At 41.7% G+C, this 24828-nt stretch overlaps 1 protein-coding gene across 1 annotated transcript in view; it reads left to right on the top strand.

The window, feature by feature from the left end:
• Window positions 1-18039: 18039 nt before the first annotated feature.
• Window positions 18040-24828, top strand: part of LOC136699457 (epiplakin-like) — a 94883-nt gene continuing 88094 nt past the window's right edge. Inside the window, exon 1 of the mRNA XM_066674178.1 lies at window positions 18040-18200. Coding sequence (XP_066530275.1) covers window positions 18053-18200 — 148 coding nt within the window. The 5' untranslated portion in view covers window positions 18040-18052. The remainder of the gene's footprint in view (window positions 18201-24828) is intronic.

The following is a 24828-nucleotide window of genomic DNA, read 5'->3' as shown; positions in this document are numbered from 1 at the left end:
TCATCAGCATCTGAGTAGTAAGAGTTTATTTGCTCAAAAATATAAAACTACCACTAATAATAGAATAAACCCAATCCAATTATTCTAGTGTGTGTAGATACTGAGTCATCACCATCAATTTCCCCCATCTCTTATTTGTCAAAGGGAGCATGGATATTATTTACATACTTGCTTTTAAACTCAGCATTAACGCATCCTCATAGCTTATATATATATAGCACTCTCATTCTCCCCACAGCTCCCTGTCTGTTTCCTCTCATTCGTTTATATTGTTATCCTCTCCTGAAAGGTAGGAGGGGTTGCTGCACATTCTCACTGACTCAGACAGTACTCACCAGAGCAGTGCGTGCAGTCTACCAAAGGAAATTGGCTTACTGGGCAGGCTTCTGTCTTTAATCCATTGTTACTGGCTCCTGTTTGGAAATTTTTCTTGCCAAAACCATGAAAAATGAACAAGACCGGGAAACGAGGACAATGGCAAGAGACTGACTCTTCTACTGGTGCATCCTCAAAAGCAATTAAGAGCCATTAACTGCCACGGATATTGATATTAGCATCTGAATTGTTGCTCATCGTGTGGTGGCCAGGACAACCATGCCGCTTACGGACTTGCAGGCCATTTACGAGCTCCTTTTTCGAGATGGGGTTTTAGTGGCTAAGAAGGACAAGCGTCCCAAATGCACACACCCTGAGATTCCAGGGGTGTCCAATCTGAAGGTGATCAAAGCCATGGGGTCCCTCAAGTCTAAAGGCTTTGTGAAGGAGACCTTTGCCTGGAGGCATTTCTATTGGTATTTAACCAATGCAGGCATTGCCCACCTGAGAAATGTCTTGCATCTGCCTCCAGAGATTGTACCATCATCCCTGCACAGGATAGGCAAACCTGTATCAATTGTGAAAGTACCTCATGGCATGAGTAGTCTTCCAGCTGACAAAGACAGATGGTCTTATGTTTCTAGGCCTAGGAATGAACAAGAAACTCAAGAAGCACTGAAGGACCACCACTGCAAGAAGGTCCAAAGTGCAAGGTCAGTCATGACCTTCAGAGGAGATTACAGAGGTTCAGGCTCAACTGAGGGAACCTGCCAAAGAGAGGATACTGACCAGGCAAGTGGCATAAGATCTACATTTGAGAGGGCTGCCAAACCTGGTAAACCTGCTATGACCATGGATCAAGCCAAGGGAGCTGCAAGATCAACACAAAAGCTACTGCCAAAAGGGAAGCTACTTCCATCAAAAGTTGGGTCTTCACCATCCTTAACTACTACTCGACAATCACCAGTGCCACAACAAGATTTGGCAAGAGGTTTGGTTGCAAAATATGAGGTTGACTTGGAAATGACAAGGGCTTTGAAAGATACAGGCCTTGATCGTCCACTGCCTTTTGATGGCAATCGGTTTGAGGGTAAAGTTGTCACACTGAAGGGACTAATTGCAGAGAATGACACTTTAGAAGATTCAGCTATGCCTGAAGTCTCTTCTGGTAAAGTAGTGCTTGATACCATCTTTCAAGAAATGTCATCAACAGGTCCTCCAGAGATTACCACTATCATTCTGGAAAGATCTGAAAGTCAAAGCTTGGATAAAGAACTAATCAAGCTCTATCCCAACTCTGAAATTAAAGCTGGCTTCATAAATGCTGAGGAACTTCCTAATATACCTGCAGTGGAGCAAGTGACTGAAGCTAAGGTCATCCACGCAGCGTGTCATGTGATCAGTGAAGATCCACACAGTGTTGTTACCTTGAAAAGCTCTTCGTCTCCAGATGATTGGAGTTCCAGCTCCGTGGAGCATGAAGATGAGGTCAAAGAGACTTGGATGGACTTCAATAAAGGTGTGGCCACTCTTTATTTTGCTGGTTTAGACCAGGCTTAGATTTGCTGCAAATACTTATGCAGCTGCTGCAGTCTCTCTCTTTATCTCTCCCTATGTCTCTCTCTCTGTGTTCTCTCTCCCCCATTAACAGCAGACAGATGGATGGGAAATTCTTTGCTAATGGGATAGACTCAGAGATGAAAGCAAAAGCCTGTCCTTATTGGCGGCTTAAGAAAGATAGAATTTCTGTTTCCCTTTCTCACGTCTAAGACTCGAGCCTCATTTGTGAATGCCTTTTGATTTGTTTCACAGCCTGATTTTGTGGAGGCTCATTCATGCTACTTTCTTCATAGACCAGGGTTATTAATATAGTTAATATGTAGTTAATATGCCCATCCAGCTATGGTCATGAGACAGTACCTGCACCTGCCCTTATATGTGGATTCCAGCTCTTTTCCCCTGGAGCCTTCTGCATGTGTCTGAATGTCTCGCCATCTCGCCCTCCCAACTGACCAATGAGAAACTAACTGTATTTTATTAACACAGCTCTTGACAGTCACTCTGCTGTCATTACACTTCATTTACACTGCTTTCTGTTTATACACTGCTCTTTGTTTGTTTTCCCCTGGTGTTGGCCAGAGGAGTATGGGTCCACCTTTGTGTATTGTTCCTCTCAGGGTATTCTCCTCTGACTCTGACAGCCCTTCGGCTTCCATTTACGATTCTAATTGGGACCCGTTCAGTGCATTTCCACCAACATAAATTGGATCTCAAACAAGAAGATTTTGTTCTGAGCAGGAATCAAAAAATAGTAGGTTCCTCAGCATGAGCTGGGTTAAAGTAGCTCCAGAAAGAACACAGAGCCTCAAATAAAGTGTTATTGCACAATGGAACTAGATGGGTAATTTGCAGCATGTTATTTTTATTGATGGTACGATGAATAAAAGACCAGTGAACCATACGGGTCTGTGTATGTTTTCGTTTTGAAATGGGAAATAAAAACAGGAAATTACTCCCGCTATGTTTTCTGGGGCTGTGGTCTCCGTGACACGAAGCACATTGGTTACTTATCTCCACTGTGCCCTCTGTGTGCACAAGCTCAGCAGGACCTTACTCTGAAATACTCTAACAGACAGAACTCTGCATCATTTCCACATGTGAATCGTATCTGATCGGACTCCACTGTAAACAGTGGATAAACCATGACTCTGTCATGACTCTATTTGGTCATCTCTGGATCTGGTGCTGAAATCAGCCACAGTGACGGTGAAACTGAGCCACCGGTTCGCTGGAGAGCACCAAGGTTCCAAGAATCCTGAATGGAACCAGTTCAAGGACCAGAGATTCTTTTGGTGGAGAACAGCCAAGGACCCACAAATCTATAAAGATGCTCTGTGACAACAGAAGCTGTTTAAAGCACTCTCTCTCTCTCTCTCTCTCTCTCTCTCTCTCCCTCTACTGTAACTTTTTTATATTGATTGAATTTCTATGAAATTTTATGTACCACCTGTTTTGTGTTAAACCTGTTCTGAATTTAAGAGAATAACCATTTCACCCAGTATTTTCCCAGATCAATTTTCTGAGTCTTTGTAGTTCAAGCCCTTATCCTTAGATGATTAGTGCAGGTTTTGATCTCATTAGAGCTCAGGAAAAAAAGGTAAAATCACACCTGGACAGACACTGGCCCGAGTATAGAACGTCAGATTAAATCAGCAGTGAGTTTCAGACCCTCGCAGTGGGTGAATGTGGTGCCCCCCACTCTGCGGCCTATGATGAGGAGTCCTTGTCTTTACACTGCCCCCTTCTGGTCATAGATTTCAGTAAAACCTGCTGAAAACGAAGCTACTCTATTTCGGACGCCCCATGGGTCAGATATTCTGTGGCTGTTATGAGTCAGTGATGTGGGCATGTGGAGTCAGTGCTCACTGTTTTAAAGCCACGCCAGAAGTTTCCGTTCCTTCCATTCCCAGGCTGATAAATGACGAAGCAGAAGCAGGAGATCTGAGTCCAATTAACTTGCATTTACTTTTTCCCCTCTTACTTGTTTCTGTTCTTTTTCTGTCCCTTTTTTCTCTCTCTTTCTCTTTCCCTCTCTCTCACCCTCCTGCTCAGAGGGGCAGAAATCCACTCGCTCCTGTAGTCCCGATGATCACATGTAGACGTTGCCATCCTTGATCTTGCCAGTTTTCCCTTATTCCAGGCTTTAGTAGGAACTGTAGGAAATAAAGGCTTACTGCTTGCAAGACGAGAGGAGTTCAGTTCTGTGCTCAGTGTCTCAGAGTGTGTGTGGTTTTAGTAGTTTAGTAGTTTGGGAGTTCTGTAGTTCAGAAGTGATGGAGTTTGATGATGGTAGATACTTCATGGAGGATTTGATCCAGCAGGGCCAAGGTAGGCTTTGTTTCATATCTATAGCCGAAATCAATAGGCTGTATAAGGTTTAAATCTACACTTCAAATTTTCCATTCATTCATTCATTCATTCATTTATTCATTTGTGTGTTTGTTCATTCATTAGACTTATTAATTTATATTTCCATTGGTTTATTTGTTAAATAACTTGATTTCATTCATTCATTCATTCATTCATTCATTCATTTGTTAATTCCTTCACTTGTTTTCATTCATTTGTTCAGTTGTTAATTTTTTTAACTGTTCATTAACTCAAATGAATTTAACCATTTATGTCCTGATTTGTTCATTTGATCTCTCGAATTCATTCATTCATTCATTCATTCATTCATTCATTCATTCATTCACTTCATATATTCATACAGTTGTTAAATTATTTGTCCAACCACTCGATTTCTTTAATCTGTTTTATTAATGTATTTGTTCGTTCACTAAATTTTGTTAATCCATTCATTCGTTCTTTCGTTCATTCATTCATTCATTCATTCATTCATTCATTCTCCAGGAAAGTGTTTTGGATATTACAGAATTGGTTTGGAGCATCTCGGTATGTTTGTTTTGTGTGATGTAGATTGTTGTGATTAGAGAAACTGAATATTTTGTTGATTATGGAGATTATGACTTATGTATTTTACATTTAACCTTTCACAGCAGCCATTAAATCCATTTTCAGTTATTTTTGGAACTACCTTTAAGGTAAACTGAATGTGTTGGTTCTCTAAACCTGGGCCTGTGTTTGATCTAGTACTTTGTACACGTGCAACTATGTCAGTGCTTACAAATGTTTTTCAGAGTGTATAAATACTTTGTCTCGTTTTGTGACTGCTGCACAGTAGTTTGACTCCCCTTTACCACTCATTGCTCAGTAGCAGCTCAATGTTATTCTCATGAGTACATGAAATGGCCACTAGGGGCAGTGCAGAAGGTGGCTACACACGATACACACTTCCATATGAATACAGTCAGTGTGCAAGGGCATTCTGAGTAAACACATTGGCATCTACATCTGTCCGTGTGAGCGTTGTTTGGGAAATCCTCGACTTCCTGCAGAATTCCCAGACCAGATCCAAACACTGCTACGGTTTGAAATATTTCACAGGCCCCTTTGGACTTCTCTGAGGGAGCATCTGTGACCCTTTAATTGAGTGCTGAGTTTCTTTTCTAATGCAGATTGCTGCACATTGCAGCTGATTCAGTTCAGAAGCTTCATACAGTGGGACTTTTGTTAGACAACGTGCTCCATGTTAGAAGAAAATAAATGCATCTGCTTGGTTTTAAGACAGTTAAATGTGTGATGGACCACGTCTCAAATGGACCCCCTCCTCCTCCTCGTAACCACTTTCCACAGTGGAAAACCATGTGGAGCGAGTAAAAGTTGCAGCCCTGTTTTTTTTCTCTACTTCACCCTCCCAATTTCCTCCCAGCATTTCTCTTTTTTCCTGAAGCCTTGCTGCTGCTGTACGCCCCTCTGCTTTTGATCACAGCTGTGTCTTGAGGTCAGAAGTGTTAGATAGTCAGTGGCTGTTGTTTTCTGGGTCTGAAAGCGATCATAAAGCCACTGGATGTCGTTATGAGCCTCTGTTGCTGCTGCTGCCGACGTCGGCGTCCACTTGTGAATGGTAGGTGGGAAGTGGCATGTTTTTCTGAACATTTTTTATGCAGGAGAGAGTTGGGTGTTGATTGGTCTGTGCTTGAGGCGCTGTCTCATTCAATTTATTCATTGTATACATTTTAGGGCTGCACAGTATTTTGGTCATTCATTGTTACAATGTGGGCTTGTGCAATATGAGGCTGTAACATGCAAAATACCGTTATAATAATTGACAAAAATAATAACGATACACTGTGGGCCCGTGCCTGGTGACGCTTAGCTAGGTTACCATGGCAACAGTGTCATTTTAATGCAATTTAAAAAGAGAAATCAAATTTTAAATAATTATATTACTTACCCAATACCAATGCATGTGTATATTCCACATGAACATTATTTAACTTTTTAAAATTATTAACTTACTAAAATTAAGTGTAGGCTGTGCTTGATGTTCAGCTGAGTTACCATGGTAACAGTTTGAAGCTAGTAAAGCTAGTTAGCCATGCTTCTATATATTTCATGTAAACTTTACTGTTTACTCTTAAGTTTTTAAGAGTTAGAAGCTGTGATGTCCTACTTTAATAGCACACGTACTTAATATGGGCTGTTGTACACATGCGGCTGTTGAACCGAGCTGGTTGAACATGCTCTGAGGGGCGGGGCACGGTCTTCTTCTGTGGATATTAAACCTATAGAAAAATGATAACATATTGCATGTAATAATATATTATACAACATTAATATTTTATGAGTTGAAAATTATAAGATGATCTGTTAATGACAGAATAAAATTACACAAAATGCAAAGAAAATGTAATTTTATAGTAACTGAATGGTGCTCTCTTGATGTTGTGCAGCCCTAAAATTGACTTTATGATTTTATAACACTTGAAACTATGGTGGTCTGTGAGTGCAAAACATTGTCTTTTTGTGTGTTTTCTTGTTTTGTTTTGTGTGTGTGTGTGTGTGTGTGTGTTAATTCTTTTTTATTGTAAGTCATTTTACAATTCTTTACAATGTAAATGTTTTATGTCTGTGTTTGTTTTTTGTGTATTTATTTATTTTTATATTTTTGTGGTTTTGTCTTTTGTTTGTGTGGTTTGTGTGTGTGTGTGTGTGTGTGTGTTGGGGGTGGGTGTTTGGGTTTTTTTATGTCTGTATTTGTATGTCTTTCTGGTTTTTGTCTTTAGTGTGTGTGTGTGTGTGTGTGTGTGTTTGTATGTGTTTTGTTTTTATTATTTGTGTGTGTTTTTTGTTCGTGTCATTTTTCTGTGCATGTTTGCCTGTTGTGTATGTTTGTGTTTGTCTATTTCAATATCTTTTTGTCTCTCTGTTTGTGTGCATTTTTGCCTCTGTGTTTTGCGCCTACAGGCCACCGTATCAACCTATTTGTGAAAAGGTAGTTGTATTTTTATATATAATATATATAAAGTCCCACTATTTGTGACTTACTGGAACCTCGCTGTTTGCAGAGAATGAGGGAGCGACGTTCGCTGCTCAGATCGGTGAGTGTGTTGAAACTTCCTCCTCTTTGTGCCTGTTATTGCTTCGTTGCTGTGGTGTCTTTTCCACCAGCTCCGTCTGTGGCACACTTCTCTGTGCCACGGTCTTGTGAAAGGAAGACCACACCCAGTCAGGGCCTGGAGAAAGAGAACAGCCTCTAGAGGACGCCATAAGGTTTCGTCCATCACCAGATTCTATAAACAGTAGCTCAGGCACAAGGGAGCAAGTTAATAGACTAGAAAATAGGGGGATAAGGTCATGTAAGGTCAACCTTCTGTCTTAATCTTCACATAACGACCGCACCATGCTTGGGTCAGTCGTCCTTCTGTCTTTCTGTCTGTCTGTCTGTCTTTCTCTGCCCGTCAGTTGCATTAATCTGCAGCTTATCTCCTTCAGTATCCTCTGAATGAAGATCATACCTGGTAGGTTGTGTGTGTGTGTGTGTGTGTGTGTGTGTGTGTGTGTGTGTGTGTGTGTGTGTGTGTGTGTGGTTTTATGGCTGATTATTAATGTTTGCATGGTTTTATGACGGAGTAGAGTCACAGGTCTGTTACATATCTTCATACCTGGCCTGCATTCCTTTCCTCTTTTAAACCCTCTCGTAATTCTCTTCCACGAATGCTGTATAATGTGTCGTCTATTTGCGGTGTCTTTATTCGTGACAGAGCAGCGCTGGGGCTCTGTAGGTGACAGGGCGACAGTGTTGGGTTTCTTTCTGTCATCTGCTCACGCTCAGGATACACTTACACTCTGCAGAGCAGTGTTTGAGGTGAAACAGAACAGGATCTTGTCTATTACACAAAGATGAAACACAGTAACATGGCGTAATGAGCTAAATCCGGCGTTTTGGCTTTCATTTACAAACTAAATAAACATGTAAATGAATAAGGGTGAATTACCAAATCAGGAAATCCGGTCTTGATTTACATGATATTACAAATGAATAATACCATTGTACTTTGTAATTTTCGCTCGTGGGCTCCCCTAAAGTTGGAAAGTGTAATTTACTTTTACAGCACTGTCCTGAAATCAAGGGGTTGGGAAGGGCGATGGTTTCCTACCCTCCTTTAAAAGTTACATAGTGCAGTTTCTGCAGTGCTGAGCCTTGAGTAGTAACGACAGAATCTCTGTTCTCCCTGTTACAGCACAGTGGATCATCACAGTGATTTTGAAGCTGTAATTTTAAGGGATAAAAACTACCTAATGTTGCTTTAATCACTATCTCTCAATACTCTTACATGAGCTACATGAGAAAAGAATTTTCCACCAATGTCACTGTTAGTGATTTGTACATGATATATATATATAGAATGCACATGGGACGTTACTATGTACTTACACATAATAAAAGTATTATGTATTCTATGTATATAACCCATCAGGTCCTGAAAAGGTATGTAAAACAAACGTGTGTGATTGTGTGTACTCAGGGTGTGTGTTTGAGTGTGTTATGACACTGGGAGGGCTTGTTTACAAGGTGCCAGGAGATTGACGATAACGTCAAGGGCTTTTTCTCTTCATTGAGCAAATAAAACGTGGTCCAACCAAGTGCAGAACTCAGGGGAGTGTACTCTGTCCCTCCCCAACATCCAGCTCCCAACCCTCTTCATTCCTGAGTGAGTGGAAAAGTAGAAAAATGCTGGAAAACTGGAAGCTGATATTGTTGGATTAGGACTGTAACCATATCCCCTCCCACAGTGAGGAATTTACACGTGGAGAGAAAGGTCTGGCATGTTGCCCCAGGGTCGCCGCCTGCAGTGAAACAATGCCTGTTTCTTTCTGGGCTCCTCCACATGTGTTTCTGGGGCTCGTGGCATGAGGGAAGCATTAGTTACAGGGAAAACAGTGGGGAGGGAATGAGAGGGAGAGGGCATTATTTTGAAGGGAGTAAGTGTTAGAAAAGTGTAAACACTGTGAGACAAATGATTAAAAACTAGAACATTTTATCTTTGATAAAAGACATAGTGCATGTGTTTTAATCCCGACTTCACACATTCCTACTGCCCCATAAGAAGGAGACTTTCCACCAACAGAGCTGTATATTATTATTATTACAGATCCACACTTAAAAAAAATACTCTAAAATAAAGTAAACGACACACAGCTGTACTTTTAGACTCTTATCAAAGCCAAAGGCAACTTTGTTTATGAAAGTGCGCCTGAGTGGAAGAGCGGGGGCGAAGAGGGAAAAAAGAAAAAAGCTACACGCTCTCTCTCTCTCTCTCTCTCTCTCTCTCTCTCTCTCTCTCTCTCTCTCTCTCTCTCTTTCTCTCTCTCTCTCTCACACACACACACACACACACTCAAACACACACACACACTGTTCTCTCTCATATATTATTAACTTGAGGCACACGACGAGATGTGCAAGAGAACGACGGAAAGCCTTGATGAATTGAGGTAGAGTCTCTTCTGCACTGTCCTGTCTCCTGTAAAACAACCAGAGGGCAAGAAAGAGAGAGAGAGAGAGAGAGAGAGAGAGAGAGAGAGAGAGAGAGAGAGAGAGAGAGAGAGAGAGAGAGAGAGAGAGAGACTTTCGCTGAGACCAAAGCCAGACAGAATGCAGGAGTGGACGGAGTGTTGGTGAAAGAAGAGAAGAGGAAAGGAAAGGAGGGGAGGAAACTCTGTGGCTATTGCCAGGGAACTGAGTCAGAGAGAGAGAGAGAGAGAGGAGAGAAAGAAAGGAGGGGGGAATCCAGCTCTGTCATTCGGTTAGAAGAGAGCTTTTGGAGTCATGGTGCCCTTGGACTTTTAAAAACCAGGCACTACACCCCTCCCTTTGGACACCCCCCACAATTATCCCACCTTCTCTACCTCTTTCTCCTCCTCCCTCACCTTTCACCTCTTGCTCCCTCGGTCCACAACTCAGGAACACACACACACACATACACGCACACACATCTGCAGGCCCAATGCCGGCAAGCCCCCATGGAAACGTCTTCCCCACTCTGGTGGTCCTCGGACACATAGTTACGATCCTCGCCGTCTGGAAGTGGAGGCGGAGGAGGAGGCAGGTCAGCGAAGGTAAGACAGATCCAAACTAAAAGAAAAGAAGGATAAACGTTGTAGGAGAAGTGGTGGTTTTCCGTCTGTTTGTGGAGGTCAGATCTGTGCTGCGTTGCCTGCTGTCTCTGTCCGTGTGTCTCCGCTGCACACTGTCAGTGTCTCTCGCCACCCCTTTCTCTCTCTCTCTCTCTCTCTCTCTCTCTCTCTCTCTCTCACTGTCTCTCCCCCTTTTTCCTGCCATGCTGAAACTCCAGGGTTAACCCTGTAAATGCTGGATGTAACTTGATCACATGACATAAAGAGGGTGTTGACCCTTTGAAGATAGTAGTAATACATTTTGGTGCTTTTTGTTATGCTCTCCCTCCCTCCCTCCCTCCCTCTCTCTCTCTCTCTCTCTCTCTCTCTCTCTCTCTCTCTCTCTCTCTCTCTTCTGTACAATTAATTTACAATCAATTTACAACTAAAAGTTTCAAAGTATTTCATAAAGGAAGGATTTAATGTGAATTGATACTCAGTTTCGATATCAGAAAAATATGTATATTGCATTAATAATAATAATAATACTTTTTAAAATGCACACATTAAAAATTGGTCTTCTGAGCTCTTAAGTGTGCTGTTTAAATTTTAAAACCTACTACTTTTAAAGGGATACTGCTGTAACAACAACACCATGGTAGTAGCAACAATAGAAATAATAAACTTAATAAGTAGATTGTAAACTTTTTATATATAGATTAAAGCATTATTGGCTAATATATATTACTATTTGTAATCCTTATTTAAGCACATTACTTTTTTATGTTTTTAAGCTGCAATCGTTAAAATCAGATTTAATTTTAAAGTGCAGACATTTTTAATTAGCATTGGCTTAGACTTATTTATAATGATAAAATATACAGTATTAATAATGATCAAGATAATGACCATATTTTTGTAATAAAACTAGCACTTTGTGTGTGTGTGTTTGTGTCTGTGTGTGTGTGTGTGTGTGTGTGTGTGTGTGTGTGTGTGTGTGTGTGTGTTAAAGTTGGAGCCTGTCTCTCGTGTGAAGCATGTGTAAGTGGAGGTCAGTGCTGCTGGAACGTGTAGAATGGTAATTACTGAGAGAGTGGAGGAGGCACCTGTTTCTGAAGACGGCTCGCTGCATTCACAGCTGTCTAAAGACTTTCAGTGACTTGTTTAATTTTGTGTCCTGAGGCTAACGGAGCCGTGTTGACAGTGGCGCGGTCGTATTTTTGAGAGTAAGGGCTTTGCTCTTTACTCTCAGCAGATAGAGACCACACCCTAAACACAGGTGTTAGAGGATAGGGGTCTTTGGGTGTGTCAGGAATGAAGGTGCTTCGCTCCACAGCTTCACATTCGCATTCAGGTGCTTTTCAGAGTGTGAATAATGCAAAATGACTTTGTCCAGTATGCAAATGGTATTCAGTGTTACTAGCTAAGCAAGTTTTCTCTCTCTCTCTTGCTATATATATATATATATATATATATATATATATATATATATATATATATATATATGAGCAACTTTAAATACAGCCTCATATTCTCTAAAGACCTGCTTTTGAATCTGCAGGACGTTTCCAAAAATATTTTTTGTGCTGTTTAAGATGCATTACTTAAGGTGGAGTTATTATACACGTGGAGTACAGGTGTTGGACATGTCTCTGGTTGCACTGTACACCAGCTGCTAGCTTAATTTAACCCCGCATTGTAGACATTATTCCCATTGTCCTGCTCTGAATCAGGTGTCAGGTGCATGGGTGAGGCTCAGGGTTGGGCGTGTGTTCAGAGCTCGTTTGACTGGAAAATTATCTGTGGTTGTTTCGATGCTGATGCTCTTGATGTTCCACGTTTTGCATGGACACACACCACACCCCACCCCCCACCACCACACACACAGACACAGGGAAACAAACCTGAATATCTCGTCTGGTCACTGAATGGATGTCCTTTATTTGTGGTCAATAACAGCGCTGGCAGGTAGAGCACAATTGTTAATAAAGTTTCAAAACTTTCAGCTCTGTGTTGAGTTCTCTCCAGGCTGCTGTTGTCAGTAAAAATAGGTTCTTAATGTTTTGTGGGCGGCACAGTGCAGCAGCAGGTAGTGTCCCTGTCACAGCTCCAGGGAGGTTGTGGTTTCGAGTCCCGCTCCAGGTGACTGTCTGTGAGGAGTGTGGTGTGTTCTCCCTGTGTCTGCGTGGGTTTCCTCCGGGTGCTCTGGTTTCCTCCCACACTCCAAAAACACACATTGGTAGGTGGATTGGAGGCTCAAAAGTGTGAGTGAGTGTGTGTTGCCCTGTGAAGGACTGGCGCCCCCTCCAGGGTGTGTTCCTGCTTTGCGCCCAGTGATTCTGGGTAGGCTTCGGACCGACCGCCGCCCTGAATTGGATAAGGGCTGGGATCCAGAACTAATCATAACAGGACTGACCTCACTAATATTCTCATGGCTAAATGCCACCAAATTTTCACAGCAATGTTCCAGAAATGAGTGTGGAGCCGTTACCGCAGTACAGAAGGACCTTCCAGAAGAGATATTGCAGGTGCACTTCTCCACAGATGTCTGGATGTCCAGTGTGTGAGGTTAATGTATCTAACCACACACCTACAGCATCACACTCGTATCTGTTGTGCCACAATACTGCAGAGTGTAGTAGGTGGAAAGTGAAGGCTCTCAATGCTCCATCACTGAATAGAACAGATAATGAAGTTAAGGTTAATTGTAGAGGGCCTTGGTTAAACTTCAGGTAAAACAAGACTGGCCACAATCTGTATGCCAGTCATACCATAGTGAGAGACATAGCTTCATGAGGGTGCAGTTTACAGGAGAGTAAATATTCAGTTCCTAAGAATACCTTCAGCCAATAAAAATAGTTTTTCTCGAACACAAGGAGGCTTTTTCTTTCTGCTGTTGTTCACTTGCTGTATATTGGTGCCATTCCTGGGGGTTATTAGTGCCTCATTCTTACCCTTAACTGGCTCATAACTCATCTCCAAATCAGTTTCAAATCCAGATATATCCTGTAGTTTCTATCATAAACAGCTACATGTATGTCCTATGGATATGACTGCATTAAAGTGCTAATGAAAATCAATTGGTAATAAACTTTCTTATTGGTTTTAGTGCAGGTGTATTGTTTATTTAGTTAAACAACAAACTAGGAGCCTTAAAATTTGTGGAGTAAGACTCTTTTTGTTAGCATTAGCATCATACTCGTTCAACTTAATTCAGTGAAACATACAACGCTGCAGGACTCTGGTGAAGTTCAAGCAATTTAAAGCAACACTAGGTAGTATTTTTACCTTAAAACTACAGCTTCAAAATCATTGTGAAGCTCCACTGAGCTGTAATCAGGAGAATAGAGACACTGTTGTTGCCACTCTGGGCTCAGCACTGCTGAAACTTCACTATGTAACTTTTGGAGGAGGGTAGAACAACCCTCCTGTGAGGTATTGTCTGTAGAACACAAAGGCCTTATGTGAGAGCCAGGACCATCCCAGCTTCCCCCATGCCACTTCACTCCATGTTGTTATACCACTGAACACAGTTTTAGAGCATATGAGGTCAGGTGGGTTTACTCAGCCATGTGAGTGATGTGAGTGATGTGTGTGTGTGTGTGTGTGTATCCTGGATACAGCCATAACACTTATACAGATATCCTTCAGCTCTCAGAAGGTCTGAGGTCTTTGCACTCTGAGGCACGTCAGATATTTAGTGTGTGCTCCAGAGATCCCTGGACAAACATGAAACACCGCTCCTCCTGTAAACCTCACCCTGCATCCTCATATCTCATCATATCCTGAGCAGTACAGCCAAGCCAGAGTGTACTGTTTGCTCAGCTAATGTGTAATGACAGGAAGAACGTACCTCAAAATGGCACCTCATTGCTTCATAATGTATAAATCTTATTTTCTCTCTTCTTCATCAATAAACCCAACTAATGCCAAGCAATGCTACACTAAAGGGGTTGTATAATTAAAAACCTCCCTTGTTTGGTGCATGTTCACATTAATGTGTGCATCCGCAGGCCACCAACACACAACCTGTGAAAAAAGGCCCCCCAGTCAGTTTTCAGTGTGCTGCCTGAGACTGAAATCATGGTATAAAATAACAAAACATACGCGTAGCCGTTCAAAACATACGCGGAGAAAAATGAGCACTGGGTAAAATGGAGAGAACAAGAATGGAGAAGAAAGAGAACCGACTGAAAACGGTTAAAACCAGAGTTTTGCTCCTCACTCCTCACTGCTGTGCACTCAGGGTCGGGGTGAACAGCGAGCGGCTCATTATCATTTAAAGCAGGGGTGTCAAACCAAATCCACGGAGGGCCGTGTGGGTGCAGGTGTTCTTTCCAAAAACGCAAAAGCCCCACACTACTGAAAGTCAAGATCTATTGATTAGATCCAATGATTAAACACAGGTGGAATGAGGTGTGGCTTCTGCGTGGTTGGAAAGAAAACCTGCACCCACACGGCCCTCCGTGGATCTGGTTTGACACCCCTTGTTTAAAGGAACAGGTGCTGAAAGCGGGCGTTCTGAACAGGGCTGTTTACACAGGGGGAAATCACTGCTGTGGGGCTCATGGGGCTTTAACTAAAATGTCTCTCTGCTGATATGCTCCCTGTGGAGAGTGTGTACTTATTTTTACTTAGAACATTGACACAGCATGGACGTCACGTGAACAAAGGCCAAACCTTTGCATGAGTTTGTCTAACTCCAGTAAAGCTAAAGCTGAATGCCCTGTTATGTTCTTCCACTGCACACTTGGGTGGAGTCTGTTATCTTTTGCATCTTTGCTATGGGTTTCCGTGTTGTAGTTGTTCAGAGAGAGACACGCCTAAGGTGTTGATCTCTTCCATCAGTCTATTAACTCTTATCTCCTCGTCTTTCTTGGCACGGGCTCAGGAATGGTGCTCAGGCTGAGAAGTGATAAAATGCTGGCTGATGATAAATGTTCCAGCTAAAAACACCCATCATAAACATACACCATGAATCCTGATAGGAGACGCTATCAGATGTGAAGGTGGTATATTCTTAAGAGGTTAAGTATTAGGGTGTTTATCAACACCCAAGAGACACTGTCCCTGTCCAAACCTTTATGGACACTCTGTGATCTTGTATTTCTCAGGAAAAAAGGGTATATAAAGGTATATAAAGAACACACACATACGCACTAGTGAATAATGACAGTGAAAACATACTCAAATATCCAAGCTGTTGTGGTGTTAGTCTCAAAATAACAACCTCTTCTGGGGAGGATTTGATGGAAAGTTTATAAACAATATTAATAATAATTATATTATTACTACTAATAATAAAACTGATAATAATATTCCCCTTAACTGGATGAAGCTGTTACAGACAATGATTGACTGAATGAAAAATAGATTGATATTATTGATATTGTATTCCTTGTGGTAACTAAGATATTAGTGTTGCTATGCGGTTGCTATAGTATCCCAGATATTTCCTGCTGGATATATGCCAGATGAGGTGGTGTCCCAGGTGGTTGCTAACGTGTTGCAATGCTGTTGCTGTAGTATCCCAGGTTATCCCATGAAGTGCCACAACACTGGATTCAGAGTGTGGTAGGTGGAAAGTGAAGGCTCTTAATGGTCCGTCACTGAATAGAACAGTAAATACTGAATGCTAAATACAGAGGGCGTTGTTTACACTTCAAGTAAAACAGGATTGGCCACAATCTGTATGCCAATCATACCATAATCAGAGATGATAGAGGGATAGACTGCATAGTATCCCAGATTATTGCTTGATAGTTGCCAGGTGATGTGGTGTCCCAGGTGGTTGCTAGGGTGTTGCAATGCTATTGTCATAGTATCCCAGGCTGTTGCTAGGTAGTTGCAAGTTGGTTGATATGGCATTCCTGGTGGTTGCTATGGTGTTGCTAGGTGGTGGTAAGAATGTATCCTGTTTCTGGTTTGAATACTGAGTGTTTAAATGATCAGCTTTGGAGAATAGTACAGTGAATTCACTTTAAATATGAATACAAGTTTAACCCGTACATTATTCACTGCTACGATTCTCTAAAACCTTCTCTAAAACTTTTCCATGTGACGCTTGTCTGTAGTATGACCATACTGTGTGAATATGGACGGTGGGCACCACACACTACTTTAGTGGGCTTGCAGGGTGTGTTTACCTTCCCCACAGATGCTCTTAATCAAAGCCAGTGATGCAGATGTGCTGTGGCCTGGAGTGACTCACAGTTTCTGAACGCACAAATTCTGTTTATTTCCCCCATATTAAACCACTGCGCGTGACTCATATGCACCACACAGCATTCACTTCTCCCTAAAAAACTGGAACACGTCCGAAAACTTTCAGTAACAGTGAAAATGCCTTCAGTTACCACCCTACGCCCTGCTGCCGCTGATTACTGGGTTTAACCAAAGCTTATAACTGGGCCTGGATATAAATTACCACTGTTTTCTGAGGGCAACAAGTCTCTGATTATAGTTTTTACAAACACTAGTGCGATTTTTTTAATATGGACCCCATTTTAACACACCTCTAAAACAGAAACACACAACACAACAGTTCAGATTGCACCCACAAAACTCTGCTGAAGCGTCAGACCTAATGGTTTAACAAGGAATAAGTCTTAACTGCACTCATTGCCTGTTTTATCAGCCGCACTGATCATAAAGGAGCATTCTGTAGTTCAGTGTTGGGTTGTAATGTAGTCTTTAATAATGTGTGCTGGTAAAAATGGATCAAAGTGCTCCTGGAGTTTCTAAAAAATTTAGAAAAGGCAGCTCAATAATGAGAATACTTTTAAGGTGCTTTAAAAATGAACAGTATGATATTACCAGGATTTTTAAATAATATCTGACCCAGCCCCTTTTCATAATCAAGTTTAAAAGATATTCTACCAGAAAAAACAATGGGTTCATACCGATTAACACAAACCCGTCCTCCATCAGCGATGTCTCATTAAAGCTTTGGCGTGACCTGAACTTCTCTGTTTGTTTTCTTAATCAAATATTGAAACAAGTGCCTTGCTGTAAATGCTCTGTAGCTATGAACAACTACATTACAGTTCTGCTGGACCCGTGTAAAAGAGGATATGAATTTGATGGATTTCCCCACACCAGAGGGTTAAATCGATTACACTTTAGACTCGGTTTGAATGAGAGATTGTACTTTCAGATTCAGGCGAACCTCAGAGGTCGATATACAAGGGTTTTCTGTTGTCCATTCTGTTGGAATGGACTTCTCTGGGAAGAAATGTAAAATACAGTTAAACAAGGTGTTTGCACACAGGTGGTTGTTGGTCGTTTGTGCCCTGGGGGCTGCTGTGAATAATTCCCTCACTCCTGAGCTGCTAAGAGTTTTGTTCTTTGCTGACAGAGAGAGAGAGAGAGAGAGAGAGAGAGAGAGAGTAAGAGAGAGAGAGAGAGAGAGAGAGAGAGAGAGTCTGTGAGCTCTGGGATGGCTGGTGGAGTCACATTTCAGAGCTGCAGCTCATTCTGTTCCTCAGCGTTTAGAGGGAGAGAGAGAAAGAAAGAGTAGAGCGAGAGAATAGAGAGAACACTGAGTACGCTCTTCCACACACAGCTCTTGATGGGCTGGGCTTAGGCAGTTAGAGAGAGAAAGAGAGAGAGAGCGACAGTGGGAGGGAGGGAGGGAGAAAGCAGTGTGTGTGTAACTCCACCGCAGCCCAGCACTCTCTCACTGCTGAAGAGGACCTTAGAGAGACCAGGCGGCATGGCTGGGGCCCAGGAGCTCAGTTCCCTGACCGGTCCCTGTCTGGCCACCTTCAGCCTGGATGTGATTTACGGACGCAGCAGCTACCTGCATGAGCTGAGCTGCGGCCAGGTGGGGGCGCACCTCTACAGCCGCATGTGCTGCGCGGGTAAGAGCTCAGAACTCTGCTCCAGTCTGATTTAGATTAGAGGGAAGAGGAGGAGGAGCTCTGGGGTGGAGAGGGGGTGGAGAGGGGGTGGGGACAGGGGCAGAGGGAGGGGGATGGGGGCGGGAGTGTAACTTGCCATGTGCCAGAAAAACACATGGTGTCCTGTCCGGCCCACCGGAGGAGCCAGAAGTGTTTGAGGACTGTTATTAGAGACTTGTTATTAAGGGCCCAAGCACCACTAATAATGTATGTTTTTGTTGTTGTTGTTGGTGTTGGCCAGAAAAATAAAAACAGACGTTTTAAAGCATTTTTGTGTACCATATTATTGTAGTTTTGTCATTTTATGGAAATTGTTTTGTAGTAAAAAAGTGACACTGTCATTTTATTAAAAAAAAAAAAAAAAAAATTTAAATAAAGTATTAAAGAAACACTGCGTAATATTTTTACCATAGATTTACAGCTTCAAAATCAGTGTGATGACTGTAATAGAGATAATAGAGCCTCTGTCATTGCTACTCTGGGCTCAGCACTACAGAAACTGCACTACGTTATTTTGGGGGCAGGCTGAATATCAACCCCTCCTTCTGCCTCCCCACTGATTTCAGTACAGTGCTTTTAAAATTAATTACACAAGGGGGAGCCCCAACAGCAAAAAGATTTAGGTTTGTTTGCTTATGGGGCTTCCTCTATTGTTTCCTACCCTCCTTCAAAAGATACACAGTGCAGTTTCTGCAGTGCTGAGCCCAGAGTAGAAATGGCAGAGGGTCTGTTCCCCCTGTTACAGCTCAATGGAGCATCACAATGATTTAGAAGCTGTAATGTTTAGGTAAAAATATAACTTAGTGTTCCTTTAATACGCTATGTTCACAATAGCTAACATTGAAATCATCATCTTTATTTCATCTAAAACAAAACTCACACATACTTTTGGATGCAATATTATCCTCAAGAACCTGAAGGAATTAATAAATTCTTCACTGGCCGTTTTAACACTACTTCATTTTTAGGTTCTTTTTTGTTGAATACAGTAATTGTCTTTTTTAATATGACACAATAGGACCTTAAAATGACAAAACAGGGAGAGTGTTTGCTGTGTCTGCTGTGTTTAAATGATTTAGAAATCTGAAAATCCACAAATATGATTATACGTGTTTTTCTTTGGACAGTGACGCTGTTGTTGTTGTTTTTGTTGTTGTTGTTGTTGATTAAATTAAGTAGAGACCCTTAGAGAGGAAACACTGTTACCCAGATGGTCCAGAAAAATAGATCTACTCCTCCTCCCAGACACAGCACGGAGTAGCTCCACATCCCATCCACCTGCAGGACATATACCTGCCCTGATTAATCAGTAACAGAGGCAGGAGCTGACTACACACACTATTCCGTTGGGTCTTAGTGCCCTCTCACAGAGGGTTTGTCCTCCTGCTGTTACAGAGCACACTTTTCAAAGTTGCAGGGACAAAATCAGCCATTTCAAGTGGTGAGGAAATATACCTCCCATTCCCAGTGTCTCCATCATAAATGACGCCCGTGAAGATATTATTATAATGAATATGATAATAATCGTAATCAGTGGTACGTTTCTAAAAAGAGGGACATGTCAGATTATAAATAGAGTCATGTTATGATTATGATGTACCACAAGGAGGTTATATAATGTGGAGTTTTTAAGGTGGTCGGGTTATATTTAGCAGAGCATGTCAGTTCCCAGAGACAACAGAAGCAGCTCCAGGTCCAGTGGAAAAGTCTCTTCGTCTCTTCTGGACCTTTCTGGACCGTAACGGCTCTGTTTAAAAAATACTGACGGCTCCTGCAGCTTTGTCTTGTTTGGGTGCGTTGCTACGGCAACGGCACTCACATTTATTTTTTCCATAGACCCAGCTCGGCTATTAAAGGCAGCTGGCTCTGAACTTGGTGTTGGTGGTGCCACGGCTAATTAAGACGTCCAGGTTCACTTTAATCCCTGAAGACTCTGGTGTACACTCCATGACTAAAAGATTTTACTCAACAGCTCATCCAGTATTTCTTCTGGAATGAAGGATAGTGGTGGGTGGTTTGTCCTCCTACGCCTCAGTAACAGCTTCTGTTCTTCTGCGAAGGACTTACACTAGGTATTGGAACATTTCTGTGAGGTTTTAATGGATCTAGCATGTAGTTCTGATGTTGTAAATGTTGGAACCTGTTCATCCAAGAGGGGCCAAGTCGGCTCATCCAACATTTCTATTGAAATTGAAGGGTATTCCCATGTAGATTGTTGTCCTTGGTTGAAGTAACAGTCTCTATTCTTCTGGGACATCTATTAGACTATGTGGGAACATGGCTGTGAGGTTTTGATGGCAGCCACTTTGACATTCGTGAGGAAAGGCTGATGCTAAATGATTGACATAGCTACAGCTCATCCTCAAGGTTTTAGATGGCGCTCCATCATTTCAAGGCACCACAGCCATATGTTGGAAGGGTTTATATGGTGTTATATGGTACTGGGCACATAGTTCAGACTGTGCAGCTGCTCTATATGTTCTCACTCTATTGGTCAGCAGTTTCTCTAGAGCAGTTATATAGAGTATGTTTATTATGTTATTCTTCCAGTGATGAACACAAGAGGGAGACATTTATTAATTAAAGCCATTAACATCATCAATTAAAGCTCTCATCCACACCTCAACATAATGAACGAACCCCACAGTAACGAATGAAGTGAAAACAGACTTCTGGGTTCAAGGTCCTGTCTGAGCCTGTGTACGGATTATGACTCTTACAAACAAATACAGACTGCTGGAATTCCTGATACGTTGCTGTACAATGATGTTCACAAACACTATCGTCTGGACTCTTTCTCCGTTCTCAGTTTATTAAGAATGCTGCCTTTAGGGCATGTTCTGTTTTCACAGTCTGCCCTCAAGAGACGGGGAAGTGGGACGCCAGGACTTCCTTGTGTCGGAGTCACTTTGGTTTAAGGGACCTTATTATGTGACTATTTTTTTTTTTGAAGTAAATCCTTCAGGCTTTTAGTGTAAGAGGAGTTTGCAGTTGTGACCAGGTAGGATCAGCCCCCAGGCCTTTGGTTTCGTCTGGTATTCTCTGTACACCTAACAGCCACATATTTACATCTATTAACCGTTTCCAAGAAAGCTGTGGTGCTGTGCCAACATTTTGTAAATAAACGTAAATAAATAAAGGATGTATTGATTGAGCAGAACATTTAAATGAGACTTTCTTTCCCTTCTCATCAAGGAAACACAGTTCTGGGTCAAAACCCCACAATGACCAAGCCCTTGTTCAGCGCCTGTTCCTTTAAATGATAATGAGCCGCTCGCTGTTCGCCCCGACCCTGAGTGCACAGCAGTGAGGAGTGAGGAGCAGAAGCACTTTTAGTCATTTTTATGCTGTTCTCTTTCTTCTCCGTTCTGATATTCTCAATTTTTACTCAGTGCTCTTATTTTTGTGTCGATTTTGCTGCATTTAAGCTCATCTTTATGCTCTCACATTTGCACACTTCCAGTGCTGTGATTGGACAGACTCAGACGAGGTGGCGGGGTAATTCTAAAGTGTCTATACTTGACGTCAGAAGCGAAGCAGGATCAATTTGTCTTTTTAAACCTCAATCCTGTATTGTGTCCAAAAAAAGCAATTTACACTCATACTCTATAGGGCAGACTACAGTAGTTAATGCTGGGATCAGGGGAATTTTGGGCTATTTATTATGGTCTATTATATACAGTGAATAATATGCAAATTCAGAGGACATGCTTCACTGATTCTCTGAGTGAAAACAAGTGAACACATGCTCTGTTTTTAATTGTTTTTAATTCAAAGTTTTACTTATTTCTTGAACTTAAAATGTCCGCACATATCAATATTATATATATATATATATATATATATATATATATATATATATATATATATATATATATATAATTACAAATGCAAATGTTAAAACCATCAGGCATCTTCTCAAAAATGACCAGTTTCCTCAGAAGCCACACCCCTTCATATTTTTAAATCATGCATATGTAATCTGGCACTTCTGGTACTTGTTTTGGGAAATGTTATGATCTGGACAGTGGATGTCCCAGAGTGCTTACAGCATTTATGCAACATTTAGAATAGAAAAGTGAACTGAATTTGCATGTGAAATTTAAAACAGATGCCAGTTGTGTCTTCATGTTAAGGCCTTTGTGCTCTTTGCCACGCCCCCTGCCCCAGTGGCTCTGTGGGGCTTGTCGCTCTCATACCATCCACCCTCATAAATCAGGGATGTTTATGAGTGAAGGGATGTGTGTAAATTATCTGTCTATCTCTGAACATTCCTCACTTTAGTGTGAGCTTTTTTGGCACAAGCTCTCACTTGTAGCTCCACTTCAGTGTCTGAGTCAGTGCTACTTCACATTTATTTCTGCCTTTATGTTCACTATTGTGCATGTGTAGCTAAGTCTAAGTCAAAATAAGTGGCTGAACACTTCTCACTGATACTGATACTGATACTGATACTAATACTGATACTGATACTGATACTAATACTGATACCGATACTGATACTGAGAATTTAGCTGATACTCTATTGATTTTCTGATGTCTAATAATATCTGAAGGTATAAAATTATTTTTTCCACTCATGTTTTGGATTGATATAATTATCATTTTCAGAGATTATATATTTTAACTGCAAAAACAATAAAAACATTGAATATTTCAGTGATATAATAATGTATTATGTAGTCTTTCCCAGCATTCTTTGCTCTCATGTATCACAGGCTTTCTTGATGTGTAAAATAAAAGATCCCCCTAGTGGACATTTAGCACACTGAATAGAAATCAAATAGGTGTATTCAAGCATTTCATTCATTCATTCATTCATTCATTCATTCATTCATTCATTCATTCATTCATTTTCTGTAGTTTCATACAGTCACCCAGTCACTCACACACTCACACCTGTGGAGAGTTTCACACACTCACCCAGTCACACACACACTCACACCTGTGAACAGTTTTACACACTCACCCAGTCACTCACACACTCACACCTGTGGACAGTTTCACACATTCACCCAGTCACTCACACACTCACACCTGTGGACAGTTTTACACACTCACCCAGTCACACACACACTCACACCTGTGGACATTTTTACACACTCACCCAGTCACTCACACACTCACACCTGTGGACAGTTTTACACACTCACCCAGTCACACACACACTCACACCTGTGGATATTTTTACACACTCACCCAGTCACTCACACACTCACACCTGTGGACAGTTTTACACACTCACCCAGTCACACACACACTCACACCTGTGAACAATTTCATACACTCACCCAGTCACTCACACACTCACACCCGTGGACAGTTTCACACACTCACCCAGTCACTCTCACCTGTGGCCAGTTTCACACACACACTCACTTGTTGACAGTTTCACACACACACTCACACAATCACCAGTCACACATTCCATATAGAATGAGTATGCCACACCTTCATTCAATACAGAATAATCTCTGTAACCTCTATATTGTCCGATATAATCGTTCAGATGATGTATCGTGGTCCTCAGCCTGAATCCCGGTTCATCAGCGAACGCTGTGTTTGTGAATGGTATTTGTTGGTCTACTGCCAATATTCCTGAGGAGTGTGTTTTCATTTTCACTGGATTAGTCTACAGTGCCTTTTTATTAACTCCTGTCAAATATCAACTTTGCTGCTGGATGCTATGCCACTCATCTCCACTCCCAGCTGTAACAGCTTCACCAGAGAAGTGTTGTGTTGTGAATACCAGTGTTGGCATTGGTTTTGTAGAGGATTATGATGAAGATTATCTAAAACATTTGCGCACATCTGTACTCTGTGCAGCCAAAAACCCTTTGGTATGTTAGTTTTAGACATCAGAGATCATTCCAAACATGATTCCCTTCATACCTCATACATGTATGTGCATGTCTTTAGCATGTATCTCACAGCAACTGTGTTTGTACGACCAAAGGTTTGAAGACTTATGGTTATATCATGCTTCTTCTGAATCTAAAGCTATTAATAGGGATTTACTTCCGACTTCTTGAGGAACAGATTCTACTCTTCATGTGTGAGCATTGCTGTGAGGTTTTGATGGCAGACATTAGTGAACCAGGTGCTGATGTTGGATGATTAGTTCTGGATCGCAAACTCCACTTAAAGTCTTGCCAAATACATTGGATAGAGCTCCATCACTCCACACATCCACTCCAGTCCTACGTGCTTTTACACCCCTCTAATGAACTTGGTGAAATTAGGCTCATGTGCAGCCGCTCTGGAGTGTCCCATCCTATATATAATGCTGATTATTGAGAATATAAAACATGTTTTGCAACCTACAGATCCAAGGCTTGGCACTGAGCCTCATACATCCCTCAGTCTCCAGTCAAAAATCCTCCACAGGAGACATCCATCAGTAAAGCCACATTTCTCAGAGCTCAAGCCCAAACAGGCCGTGGCCCTGAGCTGAAATGTGAAGAATCCTAGGCTCTTTTCTTGAGAGGGATGACAGCTAGCTGCCAGGGTCAGAGGGTGGAAAGCAAAACTGTGTCCAGGTCCATCTGAGTGCAGTTATTGTGTTTCTTGTCCCAAGCTGCTTTAGACG

The sequence above is a fragment of the Hoplias malabaricus genome, chromosome 6, assembly GCF_029633855.1.
Source record: "Hoplias malabaricus isolate fHopMal1 chromosome 6, fHopMal1.hap1, whole genome shotgun sequence".
Taxonomy (NCBI): Eukaryota; Metazoa; Chordata; class Actinopteri; order Characiformes; family Erythrinidae; genus Hoplias; species Hoplias malabaricus.
Note: the sequence above shows the minus strand (reverse complement) of the source record. Positions and strands in the feature narration are given on the sequence as shown.